The 20,714-nt window shown below is 40.7% G+C and overlaps 1 protein-coding gene across 1 annotated transcript in view; it reads right to left on the reverse strand.

Moving 5' to 3' along the window:
• The window catches only part of me1 (malic enzyme 1, NADP(+)-dependent, cytosolic), a 241,267-nt gene that overhangs the window by 63,646 nt on the left and 156,907 nt on the right, over window positions 1-20,714 (reverse strand). The window contains exons 7-9 of the mRNA XM_052024700.1: window positions 20,118-20,215; window positions 16,141-16,254; window positions 819-924 (exon numbers count right to left, since the gene is read on the reverse strand). Coding sequence (XP_051880660.1) covers window positions 819-924; window positions 16,141-16,254; window positions 20,118-20,215 — 318 coding nt within the window. The remainder of the gene's footprint in view (window positions 1-818; window positions 925-16,140; window positions 16,255-20,117; window positions 20,216-20,714) is intronic.

Genomic DNA, 20,714 nt, shown 5'->3' on the forward strand with positions numbered 1-20,714 from the left:
AAGCATTAGGAATCAGCCCTTAAATGTTGGGATGCAGTTACATAGCTACCAGATTCAGTACAACTGACAAGGCTCCCTGCCCTGAAATATGTTACCGGACTTTACGTGGCTTCGACAACATTTTTACAGATCTTAAATCTTTGGTTAGTGGTAGGCTACTATTTTTTAGGTTTTGTAAAATTAGTTTCACAGCTTGCCATATTAGTATCTGATTTCTCAGTTGCTAAAGCCTTGCCTAATAACATCTATACTACTGTTTAAAACGAGGATGAAAATCATCATCACAAAGACATCAGAGGTAATTTCAGATTAACTGCTGTTAAAGGAAAAGCGAGTGCAAGGCAACTCATTGCAGCATTCTCTGTAAACTTACAGTTGTAATTAAGGAAGGAAATGCCAGCGATATATCACTACATCTGCCTTGAATATCTGTTGTTCTTTGAAATTTGACTGTGTTGAATGGGAAGGCTGTTATTGTGTGTATTTACCCTGGTAGACAAGCAGGATCATAAAAAGGCTGTTGTGCACTGTCCAAAAGGAGCAAATTTAGGATGGAAGAAGAAGAATGAAGCGCATTAGCCACCAGTCAACTAGAATGAAACTTACTGGGCTTTCTTCACACTGATCAGATAAAGGCACGAGCCCAAGATGCAAAAAGCTGACCGAAAGCACCAAGCCAAATGAAATGGATTTAAAGACTGCAATTAGTTTTAGGGCATTCTTGAAGAGGTACATTTGAGATGGTGGTTAGAAGGTCCCAGTAATAAGGAGGAAGACAGAACACAGGAGTTGACACACCAAGAAATGTTCCAACCTACCTATAATAGCGGTAGGTTTGAGATCCTGAACAATATCAGCCAGGTGCCTCACTTCGGGATGTGAGTGGGCAAACTGCAATTTTTGTTCAGACAGGTTGGCACGTCCCTTAGAAACAACAGAAAAAATTCATGAAAGGAATGCTTTTAAAAATATTGTATGAAGTACAATGTGTCAGATTTTTATCTCTACCGATCACAAGCTCATCTTTAGCCTGACACAAGTCCCTTTTTATATTCTAGCTAATACTCAAGTGGAATTGCCAGGTTCTACATGAACAGCAGGGAGCATTATGGCAGGTCCTATTCACGACAGCTTGTAATGCTACTTAGATTACAACTTCTGTTGATGAGGGGAGTGGAGGTGCATCCAAGGATATCAAGAAGCAATTAAATCCTTTTCCACATACGTTACTCATGGTTTAGTTGGGCCTGTTGTGCCAATTTCCCTTGTAAAGAGGAATCGGTACAGTTATAAACTGAAAGTGCAAGTGAAAAGACATGAGTGGAAAGACACAAATAACCCATAATGACAGCCTAGCATCCATTGTTAAGTCCCCATCTTTTACAGGTGTAATTGGGAGCAAATGTGATGATCCAAGTTAATTTTTTCCCCATGCACCATCACTAGCAATAGGAAAATAATTAAAGCCCATTAATATGTAACTGAAAGATTACATCCTCCACCAACTTTCATAGCCGTGAAGTCATAGAAACACATAGAAAGGAGAAAGGCTCTTTGTCCCTCAAAGTCTGTGTCAACCATCAACCACCCACCAACCATTTGTACTAATCCCAACTTTTATTCTTTCCAAATTGTCACTAATCCCCTACAGATTCTACGACGTGCCGGCACACTAGGGGCAATCTACAGTGGTATCTTTGGGATGTGGGAGGAAACCTGAGCACCCAGAGGAAACCTGCATGGTCAGAGGGTGAACAAGCCGACTCTACACAGACGGCACCTGAAGTCACCACTGAAAGTGGGTCTCTGGCACTGTGAAGCAGAGACTCTACTAGCTACACCACTGTGCCACCTACTGCCACAGTTTCAAGTTTCTCACATGCTGGGTTTAATTCCATGTTGACAGCAGAACAAGAAACAGAATGGAATTTGAAAACGTCACCAACTGAATTACCGGAAAATTAACCAGCATGCTTGCAAAACTCTAGTTTTAAAAGTGCACCATATAGATCACATTGCTTCTCTTCATTTTTCCCAGCAGATGGCACTATTTCCCAGGGCATATTTATCAGGCAATCTTGCACTTTGAAATAGTGGCAAGTCTTCAGTTTCAATTTCAGGGTCTATTTTTTCTACACTGGTAAATTATGCTTGCAGTTGATCTGAGCCTAGAAATTCTATTAGCATGCATAAATATTGGGCAGTGTATGTAAAGATCCCAGTCCAAGATCGAATGCAAGCCTAACAGTCGCCCACCTGAAGTTTACTCCACCCTCATCCCATTCCCTGGGCTCTGTCTCACTGCCACACCCTGCTACTTGGAACTGGACCTGGACTGGCAATGGGTTTTCTTCACTCAAAGCCTTCCAGTGGATGAAATGCAAGGGAGCTGATGTGGCACAGGATGTTCTGAACCCTGCATGTGAACACTGGGAAAACAAATATTCACTGGCCTGCTGTATACTTGGAAAATGATACCTTTAAAATCACAGTAAAGAATTTCGGCCAGTAATGTTTGACAAAATGTGTTGCTTAAATGAAACAGGGTCTTCAAACCCATTGCAAAAGTTGTGATTACTCTTAATGGTACAAGTGATACCAATACCAATACCCATTTTCAGGTCACACAATTCGGTGTATTATCCCCAGATGGATTGTGTACAGAGTACAAGGAGGAGCAAGCAAGGGAACAAGAGAATGTGTCCCACAGTACAGACAGCTGTGCAATTGGTGCCTGAAACCCCATGGAACAAGGTTGGGGGGGGGGGGGGTGGGGGTGGGAGGGATTTCGAAGAAGTAAATTGCAGTACAGGTAGACAATAAGGTGCAAGGTCATAACGAGGTAGATTGTGAGATCAAGGGTCCATTTTATCGTACTAGAGAACCATTCAATAGTCTTATAACAGCGGGATAGAAGCTGTCCCTGAGCCTGGAGTATGTGCTTTCAGGCTTTTGTATCTTCTGTGAGAAGGCTGGAGGGGAGGACTCAATGCGTGAGATGTCTACTGACATCGTGGTCACCCTTATCACTGGATCAATACTTTGCTCTGAAAAGAGAATGACTGGCGGCGAGGGACATTTGCATTTGTATATACTCAGAGATCAAGCTCAAGTTATTGTCTACTTTTTCACTGAGATGATGATCCTTACAATCAACATCCATAAGATCGAGGTTATCCTGTTGCACCACACTGGAGAATATACCAGGGGACCAGGGGTTGCAAAGATTTTGTAATAATGATCATCTTCAAGAAAGGAGACATGTCAATTTGTGGTAACTACAGAAGGTCCTCCCTACTATCTGCCACAGAGAGAGTCAGAATCCTCCCCAAAGTATTGCTCCCAAAATCACTTTCTGTCCATCCAGAGGTGCAGTGGCCATGGTCTTTACAGCACAACAATTCCAAGATAAAAGCAGGGAGCAGCACCAACGACTCAACCTCACTAAAGTCTTTGACTCTATCCAATGGAAGGGACCATGGAACACCCTGCTCAAACTCCGCCTCGCATGGAAATTCATCTGTTTGACATTTGCTTCATGATGGCATGCAAGCAGTAATGTTAGCCTATGGGACTAAAACAGAACCAATCTCAGTGAAGACCCATGTCAAACAAATCCGTGTCATTGCCCTAACGCTCTTTTTAAATCTTTCTCTTTGCAGTGTTGCTCCTCATCCCCAAACATGCTGCAGGAGTGCAGCCAATCTTCAGAGCTAATGGGAAGCTATTCAACCTACAGTGGCAACAGGTCACATAAATCTCAGTAGTTAAACTGCAGAATGCAAATGACATTTGCATTTGTATATGCTCAGAGACCAAGCTCAAATCATTGTCTACTTTTTCACTGAGATGATGATCCTTACAATCAGCATCCACAAGATCAAGGTCATCCTGTTGCACCACACTGCCCTCCATCAATAAAAGTTCACCACAAAACCTTGAAAAATGAACATTACTTCCCATATCTCAGGAGCCACTTCTTGGTGAAAGAAGTTATTGATGACGAAACTCACCACCATTTTCATTACACTACCAAAGCCTTTGGTTAATTGAGGAGAAGTGTGCTTAAAGGTCAAGATCATAGGCCTGGTACAAAACTTATGGTCTACCAGGCAACAGTGATCCCTGCCTTCCTATATGCTTAAGAGCTGAACTGCCTACAGCAGGCATCTCAAGGCATTGGAAAGATATAATCAACGCTGTTTCCATAAAGGCTCCAAATTCACTGGAAGGATAAGAAAACCAACTTTAGTGTTTTCTCCCAGATGAACATCTCCAGCATTGAGGCCCCAGTTACACTCAGTCAGCTCCGATGAGCAGGTCATATCCATCCATCAGCTGGACATCAGACTCCAACAAAGATTGGAGTAGAGTCTTTATCATAGGAAGCAGTTACCAGATGAACAGAGATGAAATAGTCAAGGGTCTGCTCCAAGTCTCATTGAAAAATGTAGCATCCTCATTGACTCTCAGGAAACACTAGCTTATGGAGAAGCAGCATTCAAAATGGAATGAGCTGCCAGAGGAAGTGGTTGAGGCAGGTACAATAACATTTAAAAGACATTTGGATAAGTACATGGATAGGAGTGGTTTAGAGGGATAGGGGCTAAATGTGGGCAAATGGGACTCGCTTGGTGGGCACCATGGTCTGCATGGACACGTTGGACCGAAGGGCCTGTTTCCATCCTGTATAAGACTCTAAATAGGCCCTTTCAGCCCATCTCATCCATGCTGACTGTGATGCCCATCCACACTAATCCAATTTGCCTCATATTCCTCCATGCCATTTGTTATCCAAGTACCTGTCCAAACGCCTTTTAAACATTGTAATAGTATCTGCCTCCACCACCTCCTCTGGCAGCTCAACACCAAATGTTCGCCACCCTCTGCGAAAATCTTATCTCTCAGATCTCTTTTAAATTTCTCCTCTCTCACTTTAAATCTGTGCCCTCAAGTTCGAGACTCCCCTGCCCTGGGAAAAAGATTCCAACTATCTACCTTGTCTATGCCCCTTAATTTTATAAACCTCTATAAGGTCACCCCTGAGCTTTCTACATTCCAGCTTATCCAATCTCACCCTATAACTACAGCCCTCCATCCAGGTTCACCTCTTACTCTGCAGTTGAAATACACCAAAGTTTTCAACCTGTGTATGGGTTACAACTAATAGATATAAAGGTTGAGAAAAATGCATAGCCATTGCATTGCACTGTCTACTGACAATTCAACAATCATGGTTTGTTCAAACAATATTGAATTAAAGCCAAATTATTTCACCAGAGAAATTTCCTTTGTTCAATCCATTGCAGCACCCAACCCCCAACTTCTCTGCTGTCTAGGCTAACTTTGTTTTTCTCTTTCTCAGTTCTGATGAAAGGTCTTCAACCTGAAACGTTAACCATTTCTCTTTCCGCAAATGTTGCCTGACCTGCTGAGTTATTTTCAGCATTGTCTGCTTTTATTTCAGATCTCCAGCTTCTGGAGTTAACTTTTAATTTTCATTTACTGTTGAATCAAGCAACTTTGAGTTAGAAGCAGTAACTATAATAATCATTTAATGCAAACTTTGAAGCTCAATTGCATGCAAAGTGGGACGTATTAGAAAAATTTCATTCCACTATGATACACAGATAAAGGTTACCTTTCCTCAGTACACTAATGTTTATCATCCCATCATATCCAAGCACAGTATTAAAATATAACAGCTGGGAAGAGCAAAAGGGGCCTCAAATGTGTAACACAGGCTGAAAATGTATGAGAACTTATTATGCAAGTGTATGTCTTTAAAAATAAAACTGTGTATGTATATGGCACCTTTATTTGACTCATAGTGTAATAGTAAAGTTCCTGGTGCGTAATATCAGCAAGGCGCTCTATGCCTTACCCACCATTTCATTTAAGTGCTTCGCACGTGGTTTTAATAAGAAATTCCTTGGCAGTTGATTTAAATAGTGTCAACCTTCTCCAGGATGCCAATTTAATATTAGAGTCACAGAGTTATACCACCCGGAAACAGGTCTTTCACCCATGCTAGCTCATGTAGACACTTTGCTCAGCATGGACAATTTGGGCCGAAGGGCCCGTTTCCATGCTATACATCTCTATAACTGTAACATTAAACTGGTGTCCTGGAGAATGTTAAGTTTTAAACCAACATCAGCAAAATGAAACACCTGTAAATATTCTATTGTCATCTGTGGATGCCTGCTGTCTTGACTATTATGATCTCTACATTGCAGCAGTGACTGTAATCCACAAGACCATAAAATATTGGAGTAGAATTAGGCCATTTGGCCTACCGAGTCTGCTCCACCATTCAATCATGGCTGATTTTTTTCGACCCCGTTCTCCTGCCTTCTCCCCGTAACCCTTAACCACTTACCAATCAAGAACCTATCAGTCTCTGCCTTAAATAAGACAAGACATCTTTATTAGTCACATGTACATCGAAACACACAGTGAAATGCATCTTTTGTGTAGAGTGTTCTGGGGGCAGCCCGCAAATGTCGCCACGCTTCTGGCACCAACATAGCATGCCCACAACTTCCTAACCTGCACATCTTTGGAATGTCGGAGGAAACCGGAGCACCTGGAGGAAACACACACAGACACGGGGAGAATGTACAAACTCCTTACAGACAGTGGCTGGAACTGAACCCGGGTCACTGGCACTGTAATAGTGTTACGCTAACCACTACACTAACATGCCTGCCCAATGACCTGGCCACCACAGCCCTCTGTGGCAACAGATTCACCACCCTCTGACTGAAGAAATTCCTCCTCATCACAGTTTTAAAGGGACATCCCTTTATTCTGAGGCTGTGCCCTCGGATCCTGGATTATCCCACTAATGGAAACATCCTCTCCATATCCACTCCATCCAAGTCTTTCAGTATTTGGTAGGTTCAATGGGATCACCCCAGATACGTCTGAACTCCATCAAATACAAGCCCAGAGCCATCAAATGCTCCCTCATACGTTAAGCCTTTCATTCCTGGGATCATTCTTGTGAACCTCCTCTGGACCCTCTCCAGGGCCAGCACATCCTTCCTTAGATATGGGATGCAAAATTGCTCACAATATTCCAAATACAATCTGACCAATGCCTTATAAAACCTCAGCATTACATCCTTGCTTTTATATTCTAGTTCTCTCAAAATGAATGCTAACATTGTATTTGCCTTCTTTAGTACCGACTCAACCTGCAAGTTAACCTTAATGGAATCCTGAACTAGGACTCCCAAGTCCCTTAGCACCTCCGATTCCTGAATCCTCTCCCCATTTATAAAATAGTCTACACCGTTATTCTTCCTACCAAAGTGCAAAACCCCACACTTTCCTACATTGTATTCCATCTGCCACTTCTTTGCTCACTCTCTCAATGTGTCCAAGTCCTTCTGCAGACTCCCTGCCTCTATGGCACTACCTGACCCCTCCATCTATTCCTTCATCTAGACCATTAATGTATAAAGTGAAATGTTGTGGCCCCAGCGCTGAACCCTGTAGAATTCCACTAGTCACTGGCTGGCATTCTGAAAAGGACTCCTTTATCACACTGACTTCTCCCAGTCAGCCAATCTTCTATCTATGCTAGGACCTTGCCTCTAACACCATGGGCTCTTATCTTATTTAGCAGCCTCGTGTGCAGCATCTTGTCAAAGGCCTTCTGAAAATCCAAGTAAATAACGTCCACTGACTCTCCTTTGTCTAACCTGTTTGTTACCTCTTCAAAGAATTCTAACAGATTTATCAGGCAAGATCTCCCCTTAATGAAACTGTGTTGACTTTGCCTTATTTTATCATATATGTCCAGGTACTCCGAAATTTCATCCCTAATAATGGACTCTAAAATCTTACCAACCACTGAGGTCAGGCTAACCAGCCTATAATTTCCTGTCTTTTGCCTCCCTCCCTCCTTTCTTAAACAGGGGCATTACTTTTGCACTTTTCCACTCCTCTGGGACCCACCCTGACTCCACTGGTTCTTGAAAGTTCACTACTAATGGCTCCACCAGCTACCTATTTCAGTACTCTGGGGTGTAGTCCATTTGATCCAGGTGATTTATCCACCTTCAGGCCTTTTAGCTTCCCTAGTACCTTCTCTTTAGTAATGGCCACTACATTCACCTCTTGAATCTATTGGCTAAAGGTGCTTTGGGTCATCCGGAGTATGTTATAAGTATAATTTAAATGCAAGTCTCTTTTTCTTTCCAAAGCTACCACCATGAATTTATAAAATTTAAAGCTTGTGAACGTTAGGGAACAAATGTTTAAAACATTTACATGAAATTTCTTTACATGGTGGCAGGCTAGAAACATTAACCTGTTGTTCTATTGGGAACACTCCATAGGAAACAAAGAAAAATCATTCCAATGAGCAGAATCATACTAGCTGTGGCCAGCAGCTCTGCCAGGAACTGTAGGTAGTCAGTCATTGGCGCTTAAGTCAATCCTGGATTTGGACAGACCAATTCAAAGTCAAAGGCTTATTGAGCGATGGATGCCACAACATTGTTCACAACGCTCTGTCACTAGACTCCATGTGGAGTCTAATAATAGAGGCTGGTCAAACTCAAAATCTGCTGGAGGAAAAGAAACTTGACAATCTCATAATCTATCAGCTCTAGTGACAGAAGAGATTGCAGATGCTGGATTCTGGAACAAAAAACCAAGCTCTGGAGGAACACAGCAGGTCTGCCAGCATCTGTGCAGGCAAAGGAATAGTCAGCATTTCGGGTTGACCTGGATCCCTTTGGGTATCCTTTTGCACCCATCAGCTCTGACCTGGCACAGAAACCAAAATCCCAATCATTTGGATTTCAATTTTGAGGAAGAGGGAAAGTCAGTCGTCTTTTTCAACAAATTATTTTACAAATATTTCAAAACATTGAAGTGTTAGTCTTATTTTATAGACTATATTTTATAGACTAGAGCAAAGCTCCACACCCAGCCTTGCCTTCTGTCAAAGCCCACCAGGATGTATGAAGGAAAGCCTCAGCAGTACACTGCCCGAGTATCCGCTGAGACATCATGAGGTTTCACTGGGTGACTCTGATAGAGAGAAAATGGGTGCTGAGCCAAAGTGAAAGGTCAAATCCAGTTCAATTTGCTCCACTAAGATTGCACACTAATTCAGAGAGTGCAATTTCATGTTAAAACCAAAGTATTCCTAATTATGGTGCTGTAAATTTAACAAATTTCACAATACCTTCAGGCCATGGATTGAGTAACAAATAGCATGGGTTTTGAAAAAGATGGAGAAAAAAAAGTTGCAAGAAATTCAGGAGCAAGTAGAAAAAAATATATATATAACTAAAAAAACATAACTTTATTTTTCCTACACTATTTTAAAATTAATTTCCATCCAACAGTGAACATAAATTCCGACCTGGAACTTTCTGGAAATACCTCATAATTAGCTCACTTATCAATATAATTTGTACTTTGCCTGATCTATTATTCTGTGCTGATAAATGTCTCAAATCATATGCATGCTACACCATGATGTGACTGGGAAAGGGGGAGTGGTAGAAACCATGTGCTAGACATATACAAAATTTCTGCCAGCAACATCAGATTAATGATGTGATTTGTGGTCTCCAACTTCTCATCATTAAGGCAAAGGACTTGCAGTTTATTTTGAATTAGTGCCAACTCTTCCAAAACAAACCATACAAGGCCTGATGGATGCAATTGTGGCATGTGGAAGGTGCCCAAATCCAAAGTAGATCAACTTCCTACATCTGTCATGCTCCAGCTGACACAAAACCATACCAAAATTGTACAGAGTTCCAAACTGAAGGCCTTTGCTTTGGGACATTAAATATATACTGTCAGGACTGGTCTGTAAAAGGCAAGGACTGATGCAAGTGATAGAATCTGAAATAGGGATGGCCAGGTAACACCAAAGAAAATAAAAGCTGTATTTGATCTTCTTTCACTGCACAATAGTGCATTGAGATTTATTCACACATTCATTTAGCCATTTGTTAAGTTTGGAGTCCTTACCATATATAACTTGAGCGCCTGTAGTATTTTGTGATAGTAAATAACCATGGGTTCTGTTAATATCTGAATAATGAGAAACTCAAGCTCCAGTGCATGTGAGCCACTGATCACAATGTGATCCAGTAATCCTTGTCTCTTCTATGGTGGTGCACTGTCCTTTGGACTCTTAAGGGGCTTTACAGTAAATGAAATACATTGAGGTGAAATCACTGTTCTCAAATGGTAAATGGCAGATAAATGGTGGGCATGCTCTGGAATAGATAACACAGCACATTAAGTAGAACCTTCTTACAGTAGAAATTCATCACATACCTTTTTTCCATTTGTTCATTTAAGCTGTATCAAGGGACATCATTCAGGAATTAATAAAAGTATCTTGTTACCTCAAGCAGAAAATCCTGCTCTAATAATCATTGTTTTACAATAAATGTTTTTTTTAAATAGACTGGCTCCATTAAAATGTTAAATTCCAATTGTGAAAACAGGACTGTTGTCAGAATCATGCTAATTTATTACCAACAACCACAATTTTCAAGGTCAAGGCTTCAGTGTTGCTCAGACTTCTCGTATCTTTTGAGCCAAGTGTTCACTACCAGGATTCCTCAATCCACAAGGTCCTCATAAATACTGGCTCTGAAGGTCTCAATCACCTCATGTAGTTTCCCAGACCTGCCTCCACCTCATGGTAGCAGTCAGGTGTTCAGAAACACTCACTGTTTGCAAGACACAGCAGACAAATGTTTGCAGCTCAAGGGAGGAAGCCTGCGTAGATTCAAACACTGTGCCTGCTTTTTTAAGAGAAACATAGTCCACAGCTTTATAATTGTCATTTTGTTATTCTTTGCAGAGTGGCTTTGTGCATTCCTCAATCTGGGCAGCTGGCCATGAACATGGACTTTGATTGGGTGGGGTTGGACAACTTGTCAGTTTGAGAACTGAAAGGAAGTTGAGCATAGTGGTTGCAGCTTCAACTGCCACGTTGCATCATGCAAGAGTAGTGGCACCATTAACACCAAAGGAACAAATTGCTCCCATCCAAAACAAAAAGTAGGTAGACTTTTTGCCACATAAGAAGGTTACTGCAAAATGTAAGAGCTTATAGAATTGGGTTATATAATACCATGGTCAGAGGATTGGCTAAAGTCAGGATAAATAATCATTTTCACATTGGCAAACTGGTAACATGTGAGGTGCATAGGGATCAGTGCTGGGATCTATACCATTTACAATCTCTATTAACAATTAGATGGAAATACTGAGTGTATTGCAGCCAGACTTGCTGACAACAAAGATAGCTGAGAAACCAAGTTGTCTAGAGGAAACAAGAGTCCTCTGAGAAACAGTAATAAGTTTAGTCATTGGTCAAAAATGTGAGAGATGATATTTAATACAGAGAAATGAGGTCATCCACTGTGGTAATAAGAACAGGAAAGCAGAATCATGTTTAAATGGAGAAGGAATACAGAATGTCATTGTACAGAGGGATCTGAGTGTCCTCAAACATGAAAACAGCAAGTAATTAGGAAGATGAAAAGGCTGTTTGCCTTAATTGCAAAGGTGATGGAATATAAAAGTAAACAAAGTCTTGCTACAATTGTACAGGGGGTTTAGAAGCACAAGAGGTCCTACTGAAACATGCAATTTTGGGGGGAAGGGATGTTGACAGGATGGCTGAACGTAAACTGCCCTTCATGAGGAAATCTAGAACCACAAGACATAATTTCAGAATAAGAAATTGCCCATTTATGGTGAGAGTCAGATGAAGAGGAATTTCTTCTCTCAATATATCACGAATGTTTGGAATTCCCTGCTCCAGGGAGCTGCGGAGACCGTCAGTGTATGTTCTCAAGGCCGAGGCAGACAATAGAGGAATTAAGGATTATGGAGGCAAAGAGGCAAGTGGAGCCTAGGCCAAGGTCAACACTCACAATGGGCCAGATGGCCTCCTCCTACTCCTGTAATCTTGTTATATGCTTACACTTTTAAAACAAGGCTGATGGAAACGGGAGCAAAAAATAAACTGCTCGAGACTCAAAACATCGACTGTCCATTTCCCTCCGCAGATGCTTCAAGACTCACTGAGTTCCTCCAGCATTTTGTTTCTTTGCTCCAGATTCCAGCATCTGCAGTCTCTTGCATTTTCTCATGGAAGCAAATTCAGTGGGAACGTTCAAAAGGGGATTTGACAAATAAAGGAAACATTAGCAAATCTCTGAAAGGAAGGTTATGGGGTGAAGATAACTGGCAACTTTCCAGAGCTCCTGATGATCTCCTCCAGCACTGTATGATTCTATTGCAGGAGTCAATACTGCAAATGACTCCTAGCTAAGAAATTCCAAAAGGTCATTGACAGACCAAACAAGTGGGCAAAATTGTAGCAGATTGAATTGAATGCAAGTAATCCGCACCCTCTTCTGACCCAAGATCACAGCATTTTATAAATCGGAATGTAAAGAGCAGCAAACGTTTGTAGTCCAACCGTTAAAAAGTAGTGGATAGACTCATAGAATTGTACAGGATGGAAACAGGCCCTTCAGCCCAACTCATCCATGCCGACCATGGTGTCAACCTGAGCTTGACCATTTGCCTGAGTTGCCCCATATCCCTCTAAACCTTTCCTATCTGTGTACCTGTCCGAATGTCTTTTAAATATTGTAATTATGTCTGCCTTGTCTCTGGCAACTCGCTCCAAATACCCACCACCCTCTATGTGGAACGATTTGCCCCTCAGGTCCCTTTTAAATTTCTCCTTTTTCACCTTTCTCCTCTAGTTTTAGCCTCCCCAACAGTGGGAAGAAGACTGTGACCATATAAGCAAAAAAAAACTAAGTAGCAAATGGAATGCTGCCCTTTATCTCAAGGACTGGAGTACAAAGCTATGCAAGTTAGATAACCTCTAGTCAGACCAAAGCTGAAGGCTGTATTTATTTCTGGACACCAAGTCTCAGGAAGGAGAAGCTACCCTGAATAATTCTGGGACTAAGAGATGATGACCAGTTCCATAGTTCACGGTTGGTTTTCTCTTAAATCTATTAGATTAAAGGGTAGCATAAATGAGCTGCTTAAAATGATTAAAGGATTTTGTAGGTAGATAGAGAGAAACTGCAGACAGAGGCAACAAAAGCAGGGTGTAACCTTCATCACCACTCAGGGATAATTTCAGGAAGGAGTTAACATAAAAGGTGAAGGCAAAACTCAAATTCTAACCACTAGAAAACCTTTGAAACTGGGTCAATTGGAAGTTACAAAACAGATAGACTTCTGAAAAACAAAGGCATTAAAAAGTACAGAACCAAGATGGATTGATGAAATTAAGATGCAAACTACCATGACCAAATTAAGTGGCAGAACCAGCCTGAGGGCCTGAAAAACCTAATCCTATTCCCGTGATTCCAAGTCTGATGTATTTTTAAGGACTTTTGAAAATTCACCTGGATTGTATTTCCAAGATGAAAAAGTTGCTCACATCTGTCTTACTCTTCAAATCTCGGGCAGAGCTTTATTACTTGAAATCTTCAACCAGAATATAATAGCACATAGGGCCCTAGAGGTTGGATCTACTTTGCACACCGACTATTTCCTATACTCTTCAAGTATCTTTAATTTTGTTTAATTTCTTTGAAAGTTTCCTTTTGCCAATGCACACATTGCACTTAATAGTATTTCAATTCACAGATGATGGTTTTATTATCACCACGATATGAAGTGCCAGCAGGTAATTGTAGTGTGCATGACTCCAACAGCTTTAGCATTGGACAGACTCCCACAGAAGCATTTATTTTTTCCTCCCTGCATACCTTCTCATTACTTATTTGAACAATGAAAAATTAAATTAAGTAACAGAGCAAATTGGGAAAAGCAATTACTATTAAAGCAGGTAAAAATGGGTGTACAAAGAGATTATTCAACACTCACACAAAAACTGTTAGTTTGCAAAGGAAAAGATACCTTTTATAAAAAGCTACATAGCCCTTAGGTTATCACTATTAGGTATACCCTGTCCTGACAGTAGGACAGAGGCACAATGGAATTCAGTCAAATGAGAGTGGTTGTGGGAGAACTCGACATCAATTCTAAATTGGCTTCAAATCCAAAGAAACATCTTGCTAATTAAGTCCTTTTGCCCCAATTGTGATACACTTTTTGCTGGTGAGTGCATATGAAGTACTCCACCCAAACTTCAAAAAATTCCAATGTTACCTAACCACTTAACTTTGGTTAAGTGCCAGAGTGTTTTTCCAATCAGTTTAAAAACAACAGAATTCATGATCCAACCCACACTCGGCCATTTGTCAACCCCTGGGATTTGGATCAGTAATAGTGCATCTAAGGTTGAGGAGAATTCATGGCACCTCATCATAGCTTGTGCACAGAACATCAGAATCAACATCACTCACTACAACAGCCATTCTGGAAACTAGAACAGGGAGTGGCAGTATCAAAGCTCCAGTCAGCCATTGAAAGTAGCTATGTACCATTCATTATCCTCATCTGTAGCAGTTAGCATAACGCTATTACAGTGCTGGCGACTCAGGTTCAATTCCCGCCTCTGTCTGTAAGGAGTTTGTACATTCTCCCCGTGACTGCATGGGTTTCCTCCGGGTGCTCCAGTTTCCTCCCACATTCCAAAGACGTATGGGTTAGGAGTTGTGGGCATGCTATGTTGGCACTGGAAGTGTGGCGACACTTGCGGGCTGCCCCCAGAACACTCTACGCAAAAGATGCATTTCACTGTGTGTTTCGATGTACATATGACTAATAAAGAAATCTTACATGGATCACAACTGTGGATTTTCCATTATCATCACATCAAACTACGTGACATGTCCACTAGTGCTGTTTAGAATACATCAGTGCTCTTAAATGCCATGACAGAATACTTTAACACCTCAAGTACAACAGGACGTGACTAATTAAACAAAATCTAGTTATGGTGGTGTAAGGAAAGAGTTAAATTAGCCAAAAGGCATTTCTGATTCCTCCTTAGTATGTGCAGTAGTGTGTAACACAAAATGGTGTCAGCTCGGACTGTGGGAATGTTTTGAGAACTTATGGGAGTACAGATGCATATCCTTGAGATTAGATACTGGTGAAGGGTGTTTTCTTCTTTACAGACCTGTTGTCTCCGTTTCTAAGTTAGGTGTTTAGGCCGAAGGTCGAGAGTGATAAGAAGGTACAGGCTGGTACCACTAAGGAATGGAAAGTACTGGGGTAAAAGTTATGTTAAGTTTTTGAGGGTATAAAAAGGGGGCACCTTCATTGTGCAAATCGGGACCTTCCCTTAGGCTGGGTCGCGACCAGTACTAAGACACAGACATAAGGCTGCATGAAAGGCGGTCGGACACCTGAGGTTCCCTCCAGCATTATATAGATCAGTTCATTGATTGGTTGATAAGTATTATTTTACTTCCTTCTGTATTTTAAGTATTCTTCTTTCTTTCTGTATTTTATTCTTCATATAACTCTAATAAGGTAGTTTCTATAACACGTGTATAGTGCCTCCTTTGTCTGCAAATACCTCTTGCTGCTGAATCAGGAAAGAACAAGGAACAAATTTTAAAATATTTTCGTTACAGGTGGCCTGGATACATCACTTCATATTTCCAATTCTACGATCATAGGATTATAAAGGTGAGTTACAAAATCATATCTTAACCACTAGTTATATAAATCCTGATACTTGCAAACAGTTCTCATAATGGTGTCAGTTTCAATTAATCCAGAATTTCAAAACCTGCCTGCAACACAAAACACCTTTTCCATTAGCTTCTAATACTTAATTTGTGAATACATATTTACATCCATAATTAGATTTGCGCCAAATGTGGAGTGTGAATGACCAACCCTCTGCACCAAGAGGCATCTCACGAGGCACATTGGACCAGAAGTGGGGAGAAAAACACATGCACCAGCATCTAACCTGATAATACCTTTGTTGAAGGAACTAGAGGACATACCTAAAAACTGGGTATTTGTGAACTAAATACCAATACAACCTTCATTCTTTTTAACATCAAGCAACAATTCCAAGACTCATTCAATACACTGTTGTGTATGAGGCATGGAAGCATCAGCATCAGACACAATATTTGCACTTCTCATACCCAAGATACTTGAAGGTTTTACATTTACTTGAACAATGAGGCCTTTGGAGTCAACCATCCAGATTTTCGATACAGCCTGTTGTTGAGTTACACCTTCTTTCTCCATGGCCAGCAGGAGAAGATTTGCGATTCCCAGCGCAGCCTAAAGTAGGAGCCAGAGAAAAAGCTCACTAGATTGAAACCACCTTCCTTAAGCAAATTACAAGGCAACAATACAAACATGCATGTTAACTTTTAGATTATTTTGGACCCATCCAATTAGTAAAATGTAACTATAAAATCACTATTCTTTACTGATGAAGCAAGTGCCAAATTGCTGCAATAATCTCCTCTCCAGGCCATCAGATACTGATGTTAAGGAGCAGCTTAAGGTGATTCCCTGATTCTTGCCTATTTTACTGGAGAGAAATGTTTCACTGCTGCTTGGTAATTTAAGATTATAGCATTGCTGAAACTGGAGACCCGTTGGATATGGATATTTGCATTTTATCAGACATCAGCCACATTTGATAGATTTAGATTGGTTAAATTGGGTAACAGGATTTTTAAGACTAATAATTCTGTCAATGTTTATATTGCAGACTTTAATAACCCAAGCACATTTATGATGCTCACAAAAGGTCACCATCACAAATTCATACATTTCTGTGGATTAACAATTTAATTGGGGCTTTACCTTTAAGCTGTAAGTTTTACATTGTCACTTTTAATGCATGAAAACTTCAACTTTAGTCATTCCACATAAGAAGCAAAATGTATTCCTTCAAAATGCATTCCTTCAAACAGATCATCTAAACTGGGTAATCTGGGGGAAGTGGAGTGGACAGTACTGAGGAGGCCATGGATATTAGCAAATGTAAGGAGTTTCACTGATATAGCAATAGTTTTGAAACCATCTTGTTATAATATACAATACTGAACAAGTCATGTGTTCCGAGAGATCTCTTACAAGTATATCAAACTTGCTGTTTCTTAGGGAGGAACAAATGGAAGCCAGGCACACAGGAAATTGGGAAAATCAGTGTCAATCATATTTTGTACCACAGCCACTATTGAGAATTTGCAGAAAGCAGGAAAATGAATGGATGGCAAAAGACAACCAACAGTGAAAGATAAGAAATCAGAATATTTTAAAACTGAACTCTCACCTTTACATAAAAGACAACCTACGTTGTTAAAAATGTAGAACAGTGCAGCAAAGGAACAGGCCCTTTGGCCCACGATGTATGCGCTAATGATGATGCCAATCTAACTGGTGTCATTTGCCTGAACATGGTCCACATCGCTCTACTCCCTAGCTGCTCTACTCCCTGTGTCTCTCTAAATGCCTCGTAAAAGTTGCTATTGTATCTGCTTCCACCACCTCCACTGGCAGTGCATTCCACTCTGTAAAAAAAACTTGCAATGCATATCTCCTTTAAACTTCCCTCCTCTTGCTCCAAATTTATGTATAAAGTGCCTTAGGATTCTCCTTAATCCTACTTGCCAAGGACATGTCATAGCCCCTTTTAGCCTTCCTAATTCTATTGCTTCAGAAATTATGTTCTGCTAAAATAGAAGACTTTGTAACAAAAGCAAGCCAATGGCAGAATCAGACTGAAAAGAACCAGTATACTTACAGATTGTTTTGAATTTATTTTTCTTTTTAAAACATCTGAAGAATTTAATATGAGAAATTTAATCTGTTGCAGTTTAAAATGAATATGAAGAGGTTTAAAAAGACACATACTGGAGCCACTGAGATTGGGGAGGATTGAGGCATTAATGAGCTGGATATTGAAGGGGTTTATAGGGCAACTAGAACATTAGAACTTGCTTTCATTTCAATTAGCCAATTAAATATTCCCTTCATTATGATGGGATGCATTAGTCGCATTAAAACAAGCATTAGATAAATAGTGAGAATGTGCTCAGATTAGAGATGCTCAGGTTTGCTGACAGCCACATTACTAATCCCTGGAGAGAATAGGATGGAGTTCTTAGCTTTACACTTCTTGGGGGCTGAGGACCAAAGGGAGAAAAGAAATTTGAAGTTAACCATCTCTTTCTGGGAACAACTCAGTCGAATGGGGGAAATATTAATTACCTAAAACTCCAACCCAATCTGGTACAGATGTCATTTAGTTAATTTATCAGATTGTTAGAGACAGTGAGGTAATTTTTTTTTATTATTTGCTTTGTGGCTGAATTTGAAGTTAGTTAAATTAAAGAAAGAGCTTTCATTTATGTGTGTAACACTCCACAGACAGCAAGTAATTTTGAGCTATAATCATTCAACTAATTTGAGAGCAAAATTCCCCAGTTGTAATGAAATAAGTTATCTCTCATTTGGTGGTTTTGTTGGTGTTGGAAAGGGTAGGGAAAGATATTGCCAAATCCTGTGAAGAAAACACCTCTGTTCTTCTTCAAATAGAGTTATAATAACTTTTACATTCACTTAATGAAACAGAGTTTTAGTTTACAGTCACATACAAAACACCCCCCCACCCCCCAGCAATTCTGCAGGATTACACCAAAGTTTTTGTCCAATAAATAACTCACACTCTCCTTGCGGGCTGCCCCCAGAACACTCCATGCAGAAGATGCATTTCACTGTGTGTTTCGATGTACATGTGACTAATAAAGATATCTTACATCTTTTCTTAAGCAGTCCCTCAAGATTAAGGATACCTACTTCACTATAGTTCTATGGGTGCTGTGGTGGACTTAAAGGCCATTGTGGGACCCACAGACTGCCTCAGGTGGGCCAGGAGATACTTGATGGGGTGGCATATTGGAAGGTGGTGCATTCTTTCTGCATGTATGCTGGTCTTGTGTGCACCTGTCACAAGGCTCTCAATGCTCTTTTTCCACCTTGAGTAGCGATGGGCCAGACATTCCCACAAGTCTGACAACACTCATGAATCTTTTTCTGTTCCCCTGGTATAATTGCTTGGTGTAACAGAGCTCAGATCAGAGCATCCATTGCAAGAACCTGATTTTGGAAGTCTGTTTCAGGCATGCGAATAATGTGGCCTGCTTGGTCTACCAAGGGCTTGAAGGTTGGGGATATTGGATTGGGAGAGGATATTAATATTGAGTCATTTACTCCTGCTAATGGGTTTGGAGGATTTTGTGGAGACAGCATCGGTGGTCTCCGTCCAGAGTTTCCAGGTGCCTTCTGTAGGCAGTCCATGTCTCAGAAGCATACAGGAAGGGCAGGATCACTGCTGCTCAGTAAGCCAGGTTGAGGTTTTGAACTTTAGACACTTCGTCAGATGTCCAAAGGCTGTGCTAGTGCCTTCAGTGAGAAGCAGCTCCCATGATATGGGAAGTGGCCTATGTTTTCCAGGGCCTTATTTTGGACCTTTATTATTATTGTAACAGAGACAAGCTGGTAGGAGGACCTTTGTTTTAGACAAGTTTAAGAACTAATGTTTAGTAAGCTTTGCTGAATGAGTCAATGATGTGGAGCTTGGCCCCCAAAAGTGCATATATGCAAGCATTGCAGACAGATGACTGAAGTTAAGGTGACCTTGGTTCTGGAGTGGAGATTGAATGATTTCTCATTTATCTTGTACATAAAATGCATCCTGCTGGAGTGGAGCTAAAGTAATTTAGGAAGAAGCCTCATCAGCAAGGTTTAAACCAATTTACAATGTCCTAAAAAGAGCTATTTAGGTTGACAGTAGATGCGATAAGGGTGATATTTACATTCACTTGCTGTATGTAATCCAGCACTGATTAAGGATTCACATGCAACATTGTTTAAGTATTTTTTGATCCACTATTGACATTCAGAAAAGATTGAGGACAGAACAATAAATTCTGTTCAGATTAAAAGGGGGACTTAAAATAACAAGCCTAGTTCAGGAACCTTTCCATTATCAGATACTGGGATCTATTGACACATTCCTTAAATTTAAAGGTGCCCCTTTCACCTTTTACTGAATAAATATTAACAATAACGTCTGATTAGTTAATTCATTGAAGCTGTCAGCTGTAGCTTGGTGTTTGCACACTAACCTCACCGGCGCCTTGAAACAGGAATTTGTGATCCGACAGCTTGTTCTTCGTGATACGCAGAGCTGCAAGCAAGCCTGCCACTGCTACTGCCGCTGTCCCTGAATGCAGATAATGCCTGTTAGTGACAGCAATACATAAACATCCTAAATGATCAAATCTGAAGTTACCAAGTTACTCTTTATATACTTCCTATTCAGTACATCAAGAGAATTTGGTAATTATGTTGCAGGAATGTGACACATAAATATTTCGGTGGCACGGCAGTGTAGCGGTTAGCATAATGCTATTACAGCGCCAGCGACCCGGGTTCAGTTCCCGCCGCTGTCTGTAAGGAGTTTGTACGTTCTTCCCGTGTCTGCGTGGGTTTCCTTCGGGTGCTCTGGTTTCCTCCTGCATTCCAAAGATGTACAGGTTAGGAGTTGTAGGCATGCTATGTTGGCGCCGGAAGAGTGGCGACACTTGCAGGCTGCCCCCAGCACATTCTCAGTAACGCAAAAAGATGTATTTCACTGTGTGTTTCGATGTACATGTGACTAATAAATAAATATCATCTTATTACTATTTAAAAAATGACCAATTCATCCAGATAAGATATGC

This window comes from Pristis pectinata, chromosome 10, assembly GCF_009764475.1.
Source record: "Pristis pectinata isolate sPriPec2 chromosome 10, sPriPec2.1.pri, whole genome shotgun sequence".
Lineage (NCBI taxonomy): Eukaryota > Metazoa > Chordata > Chondrichthyes > Rhinopristiformes > Pristidae > Pristis > Pristis pectinata.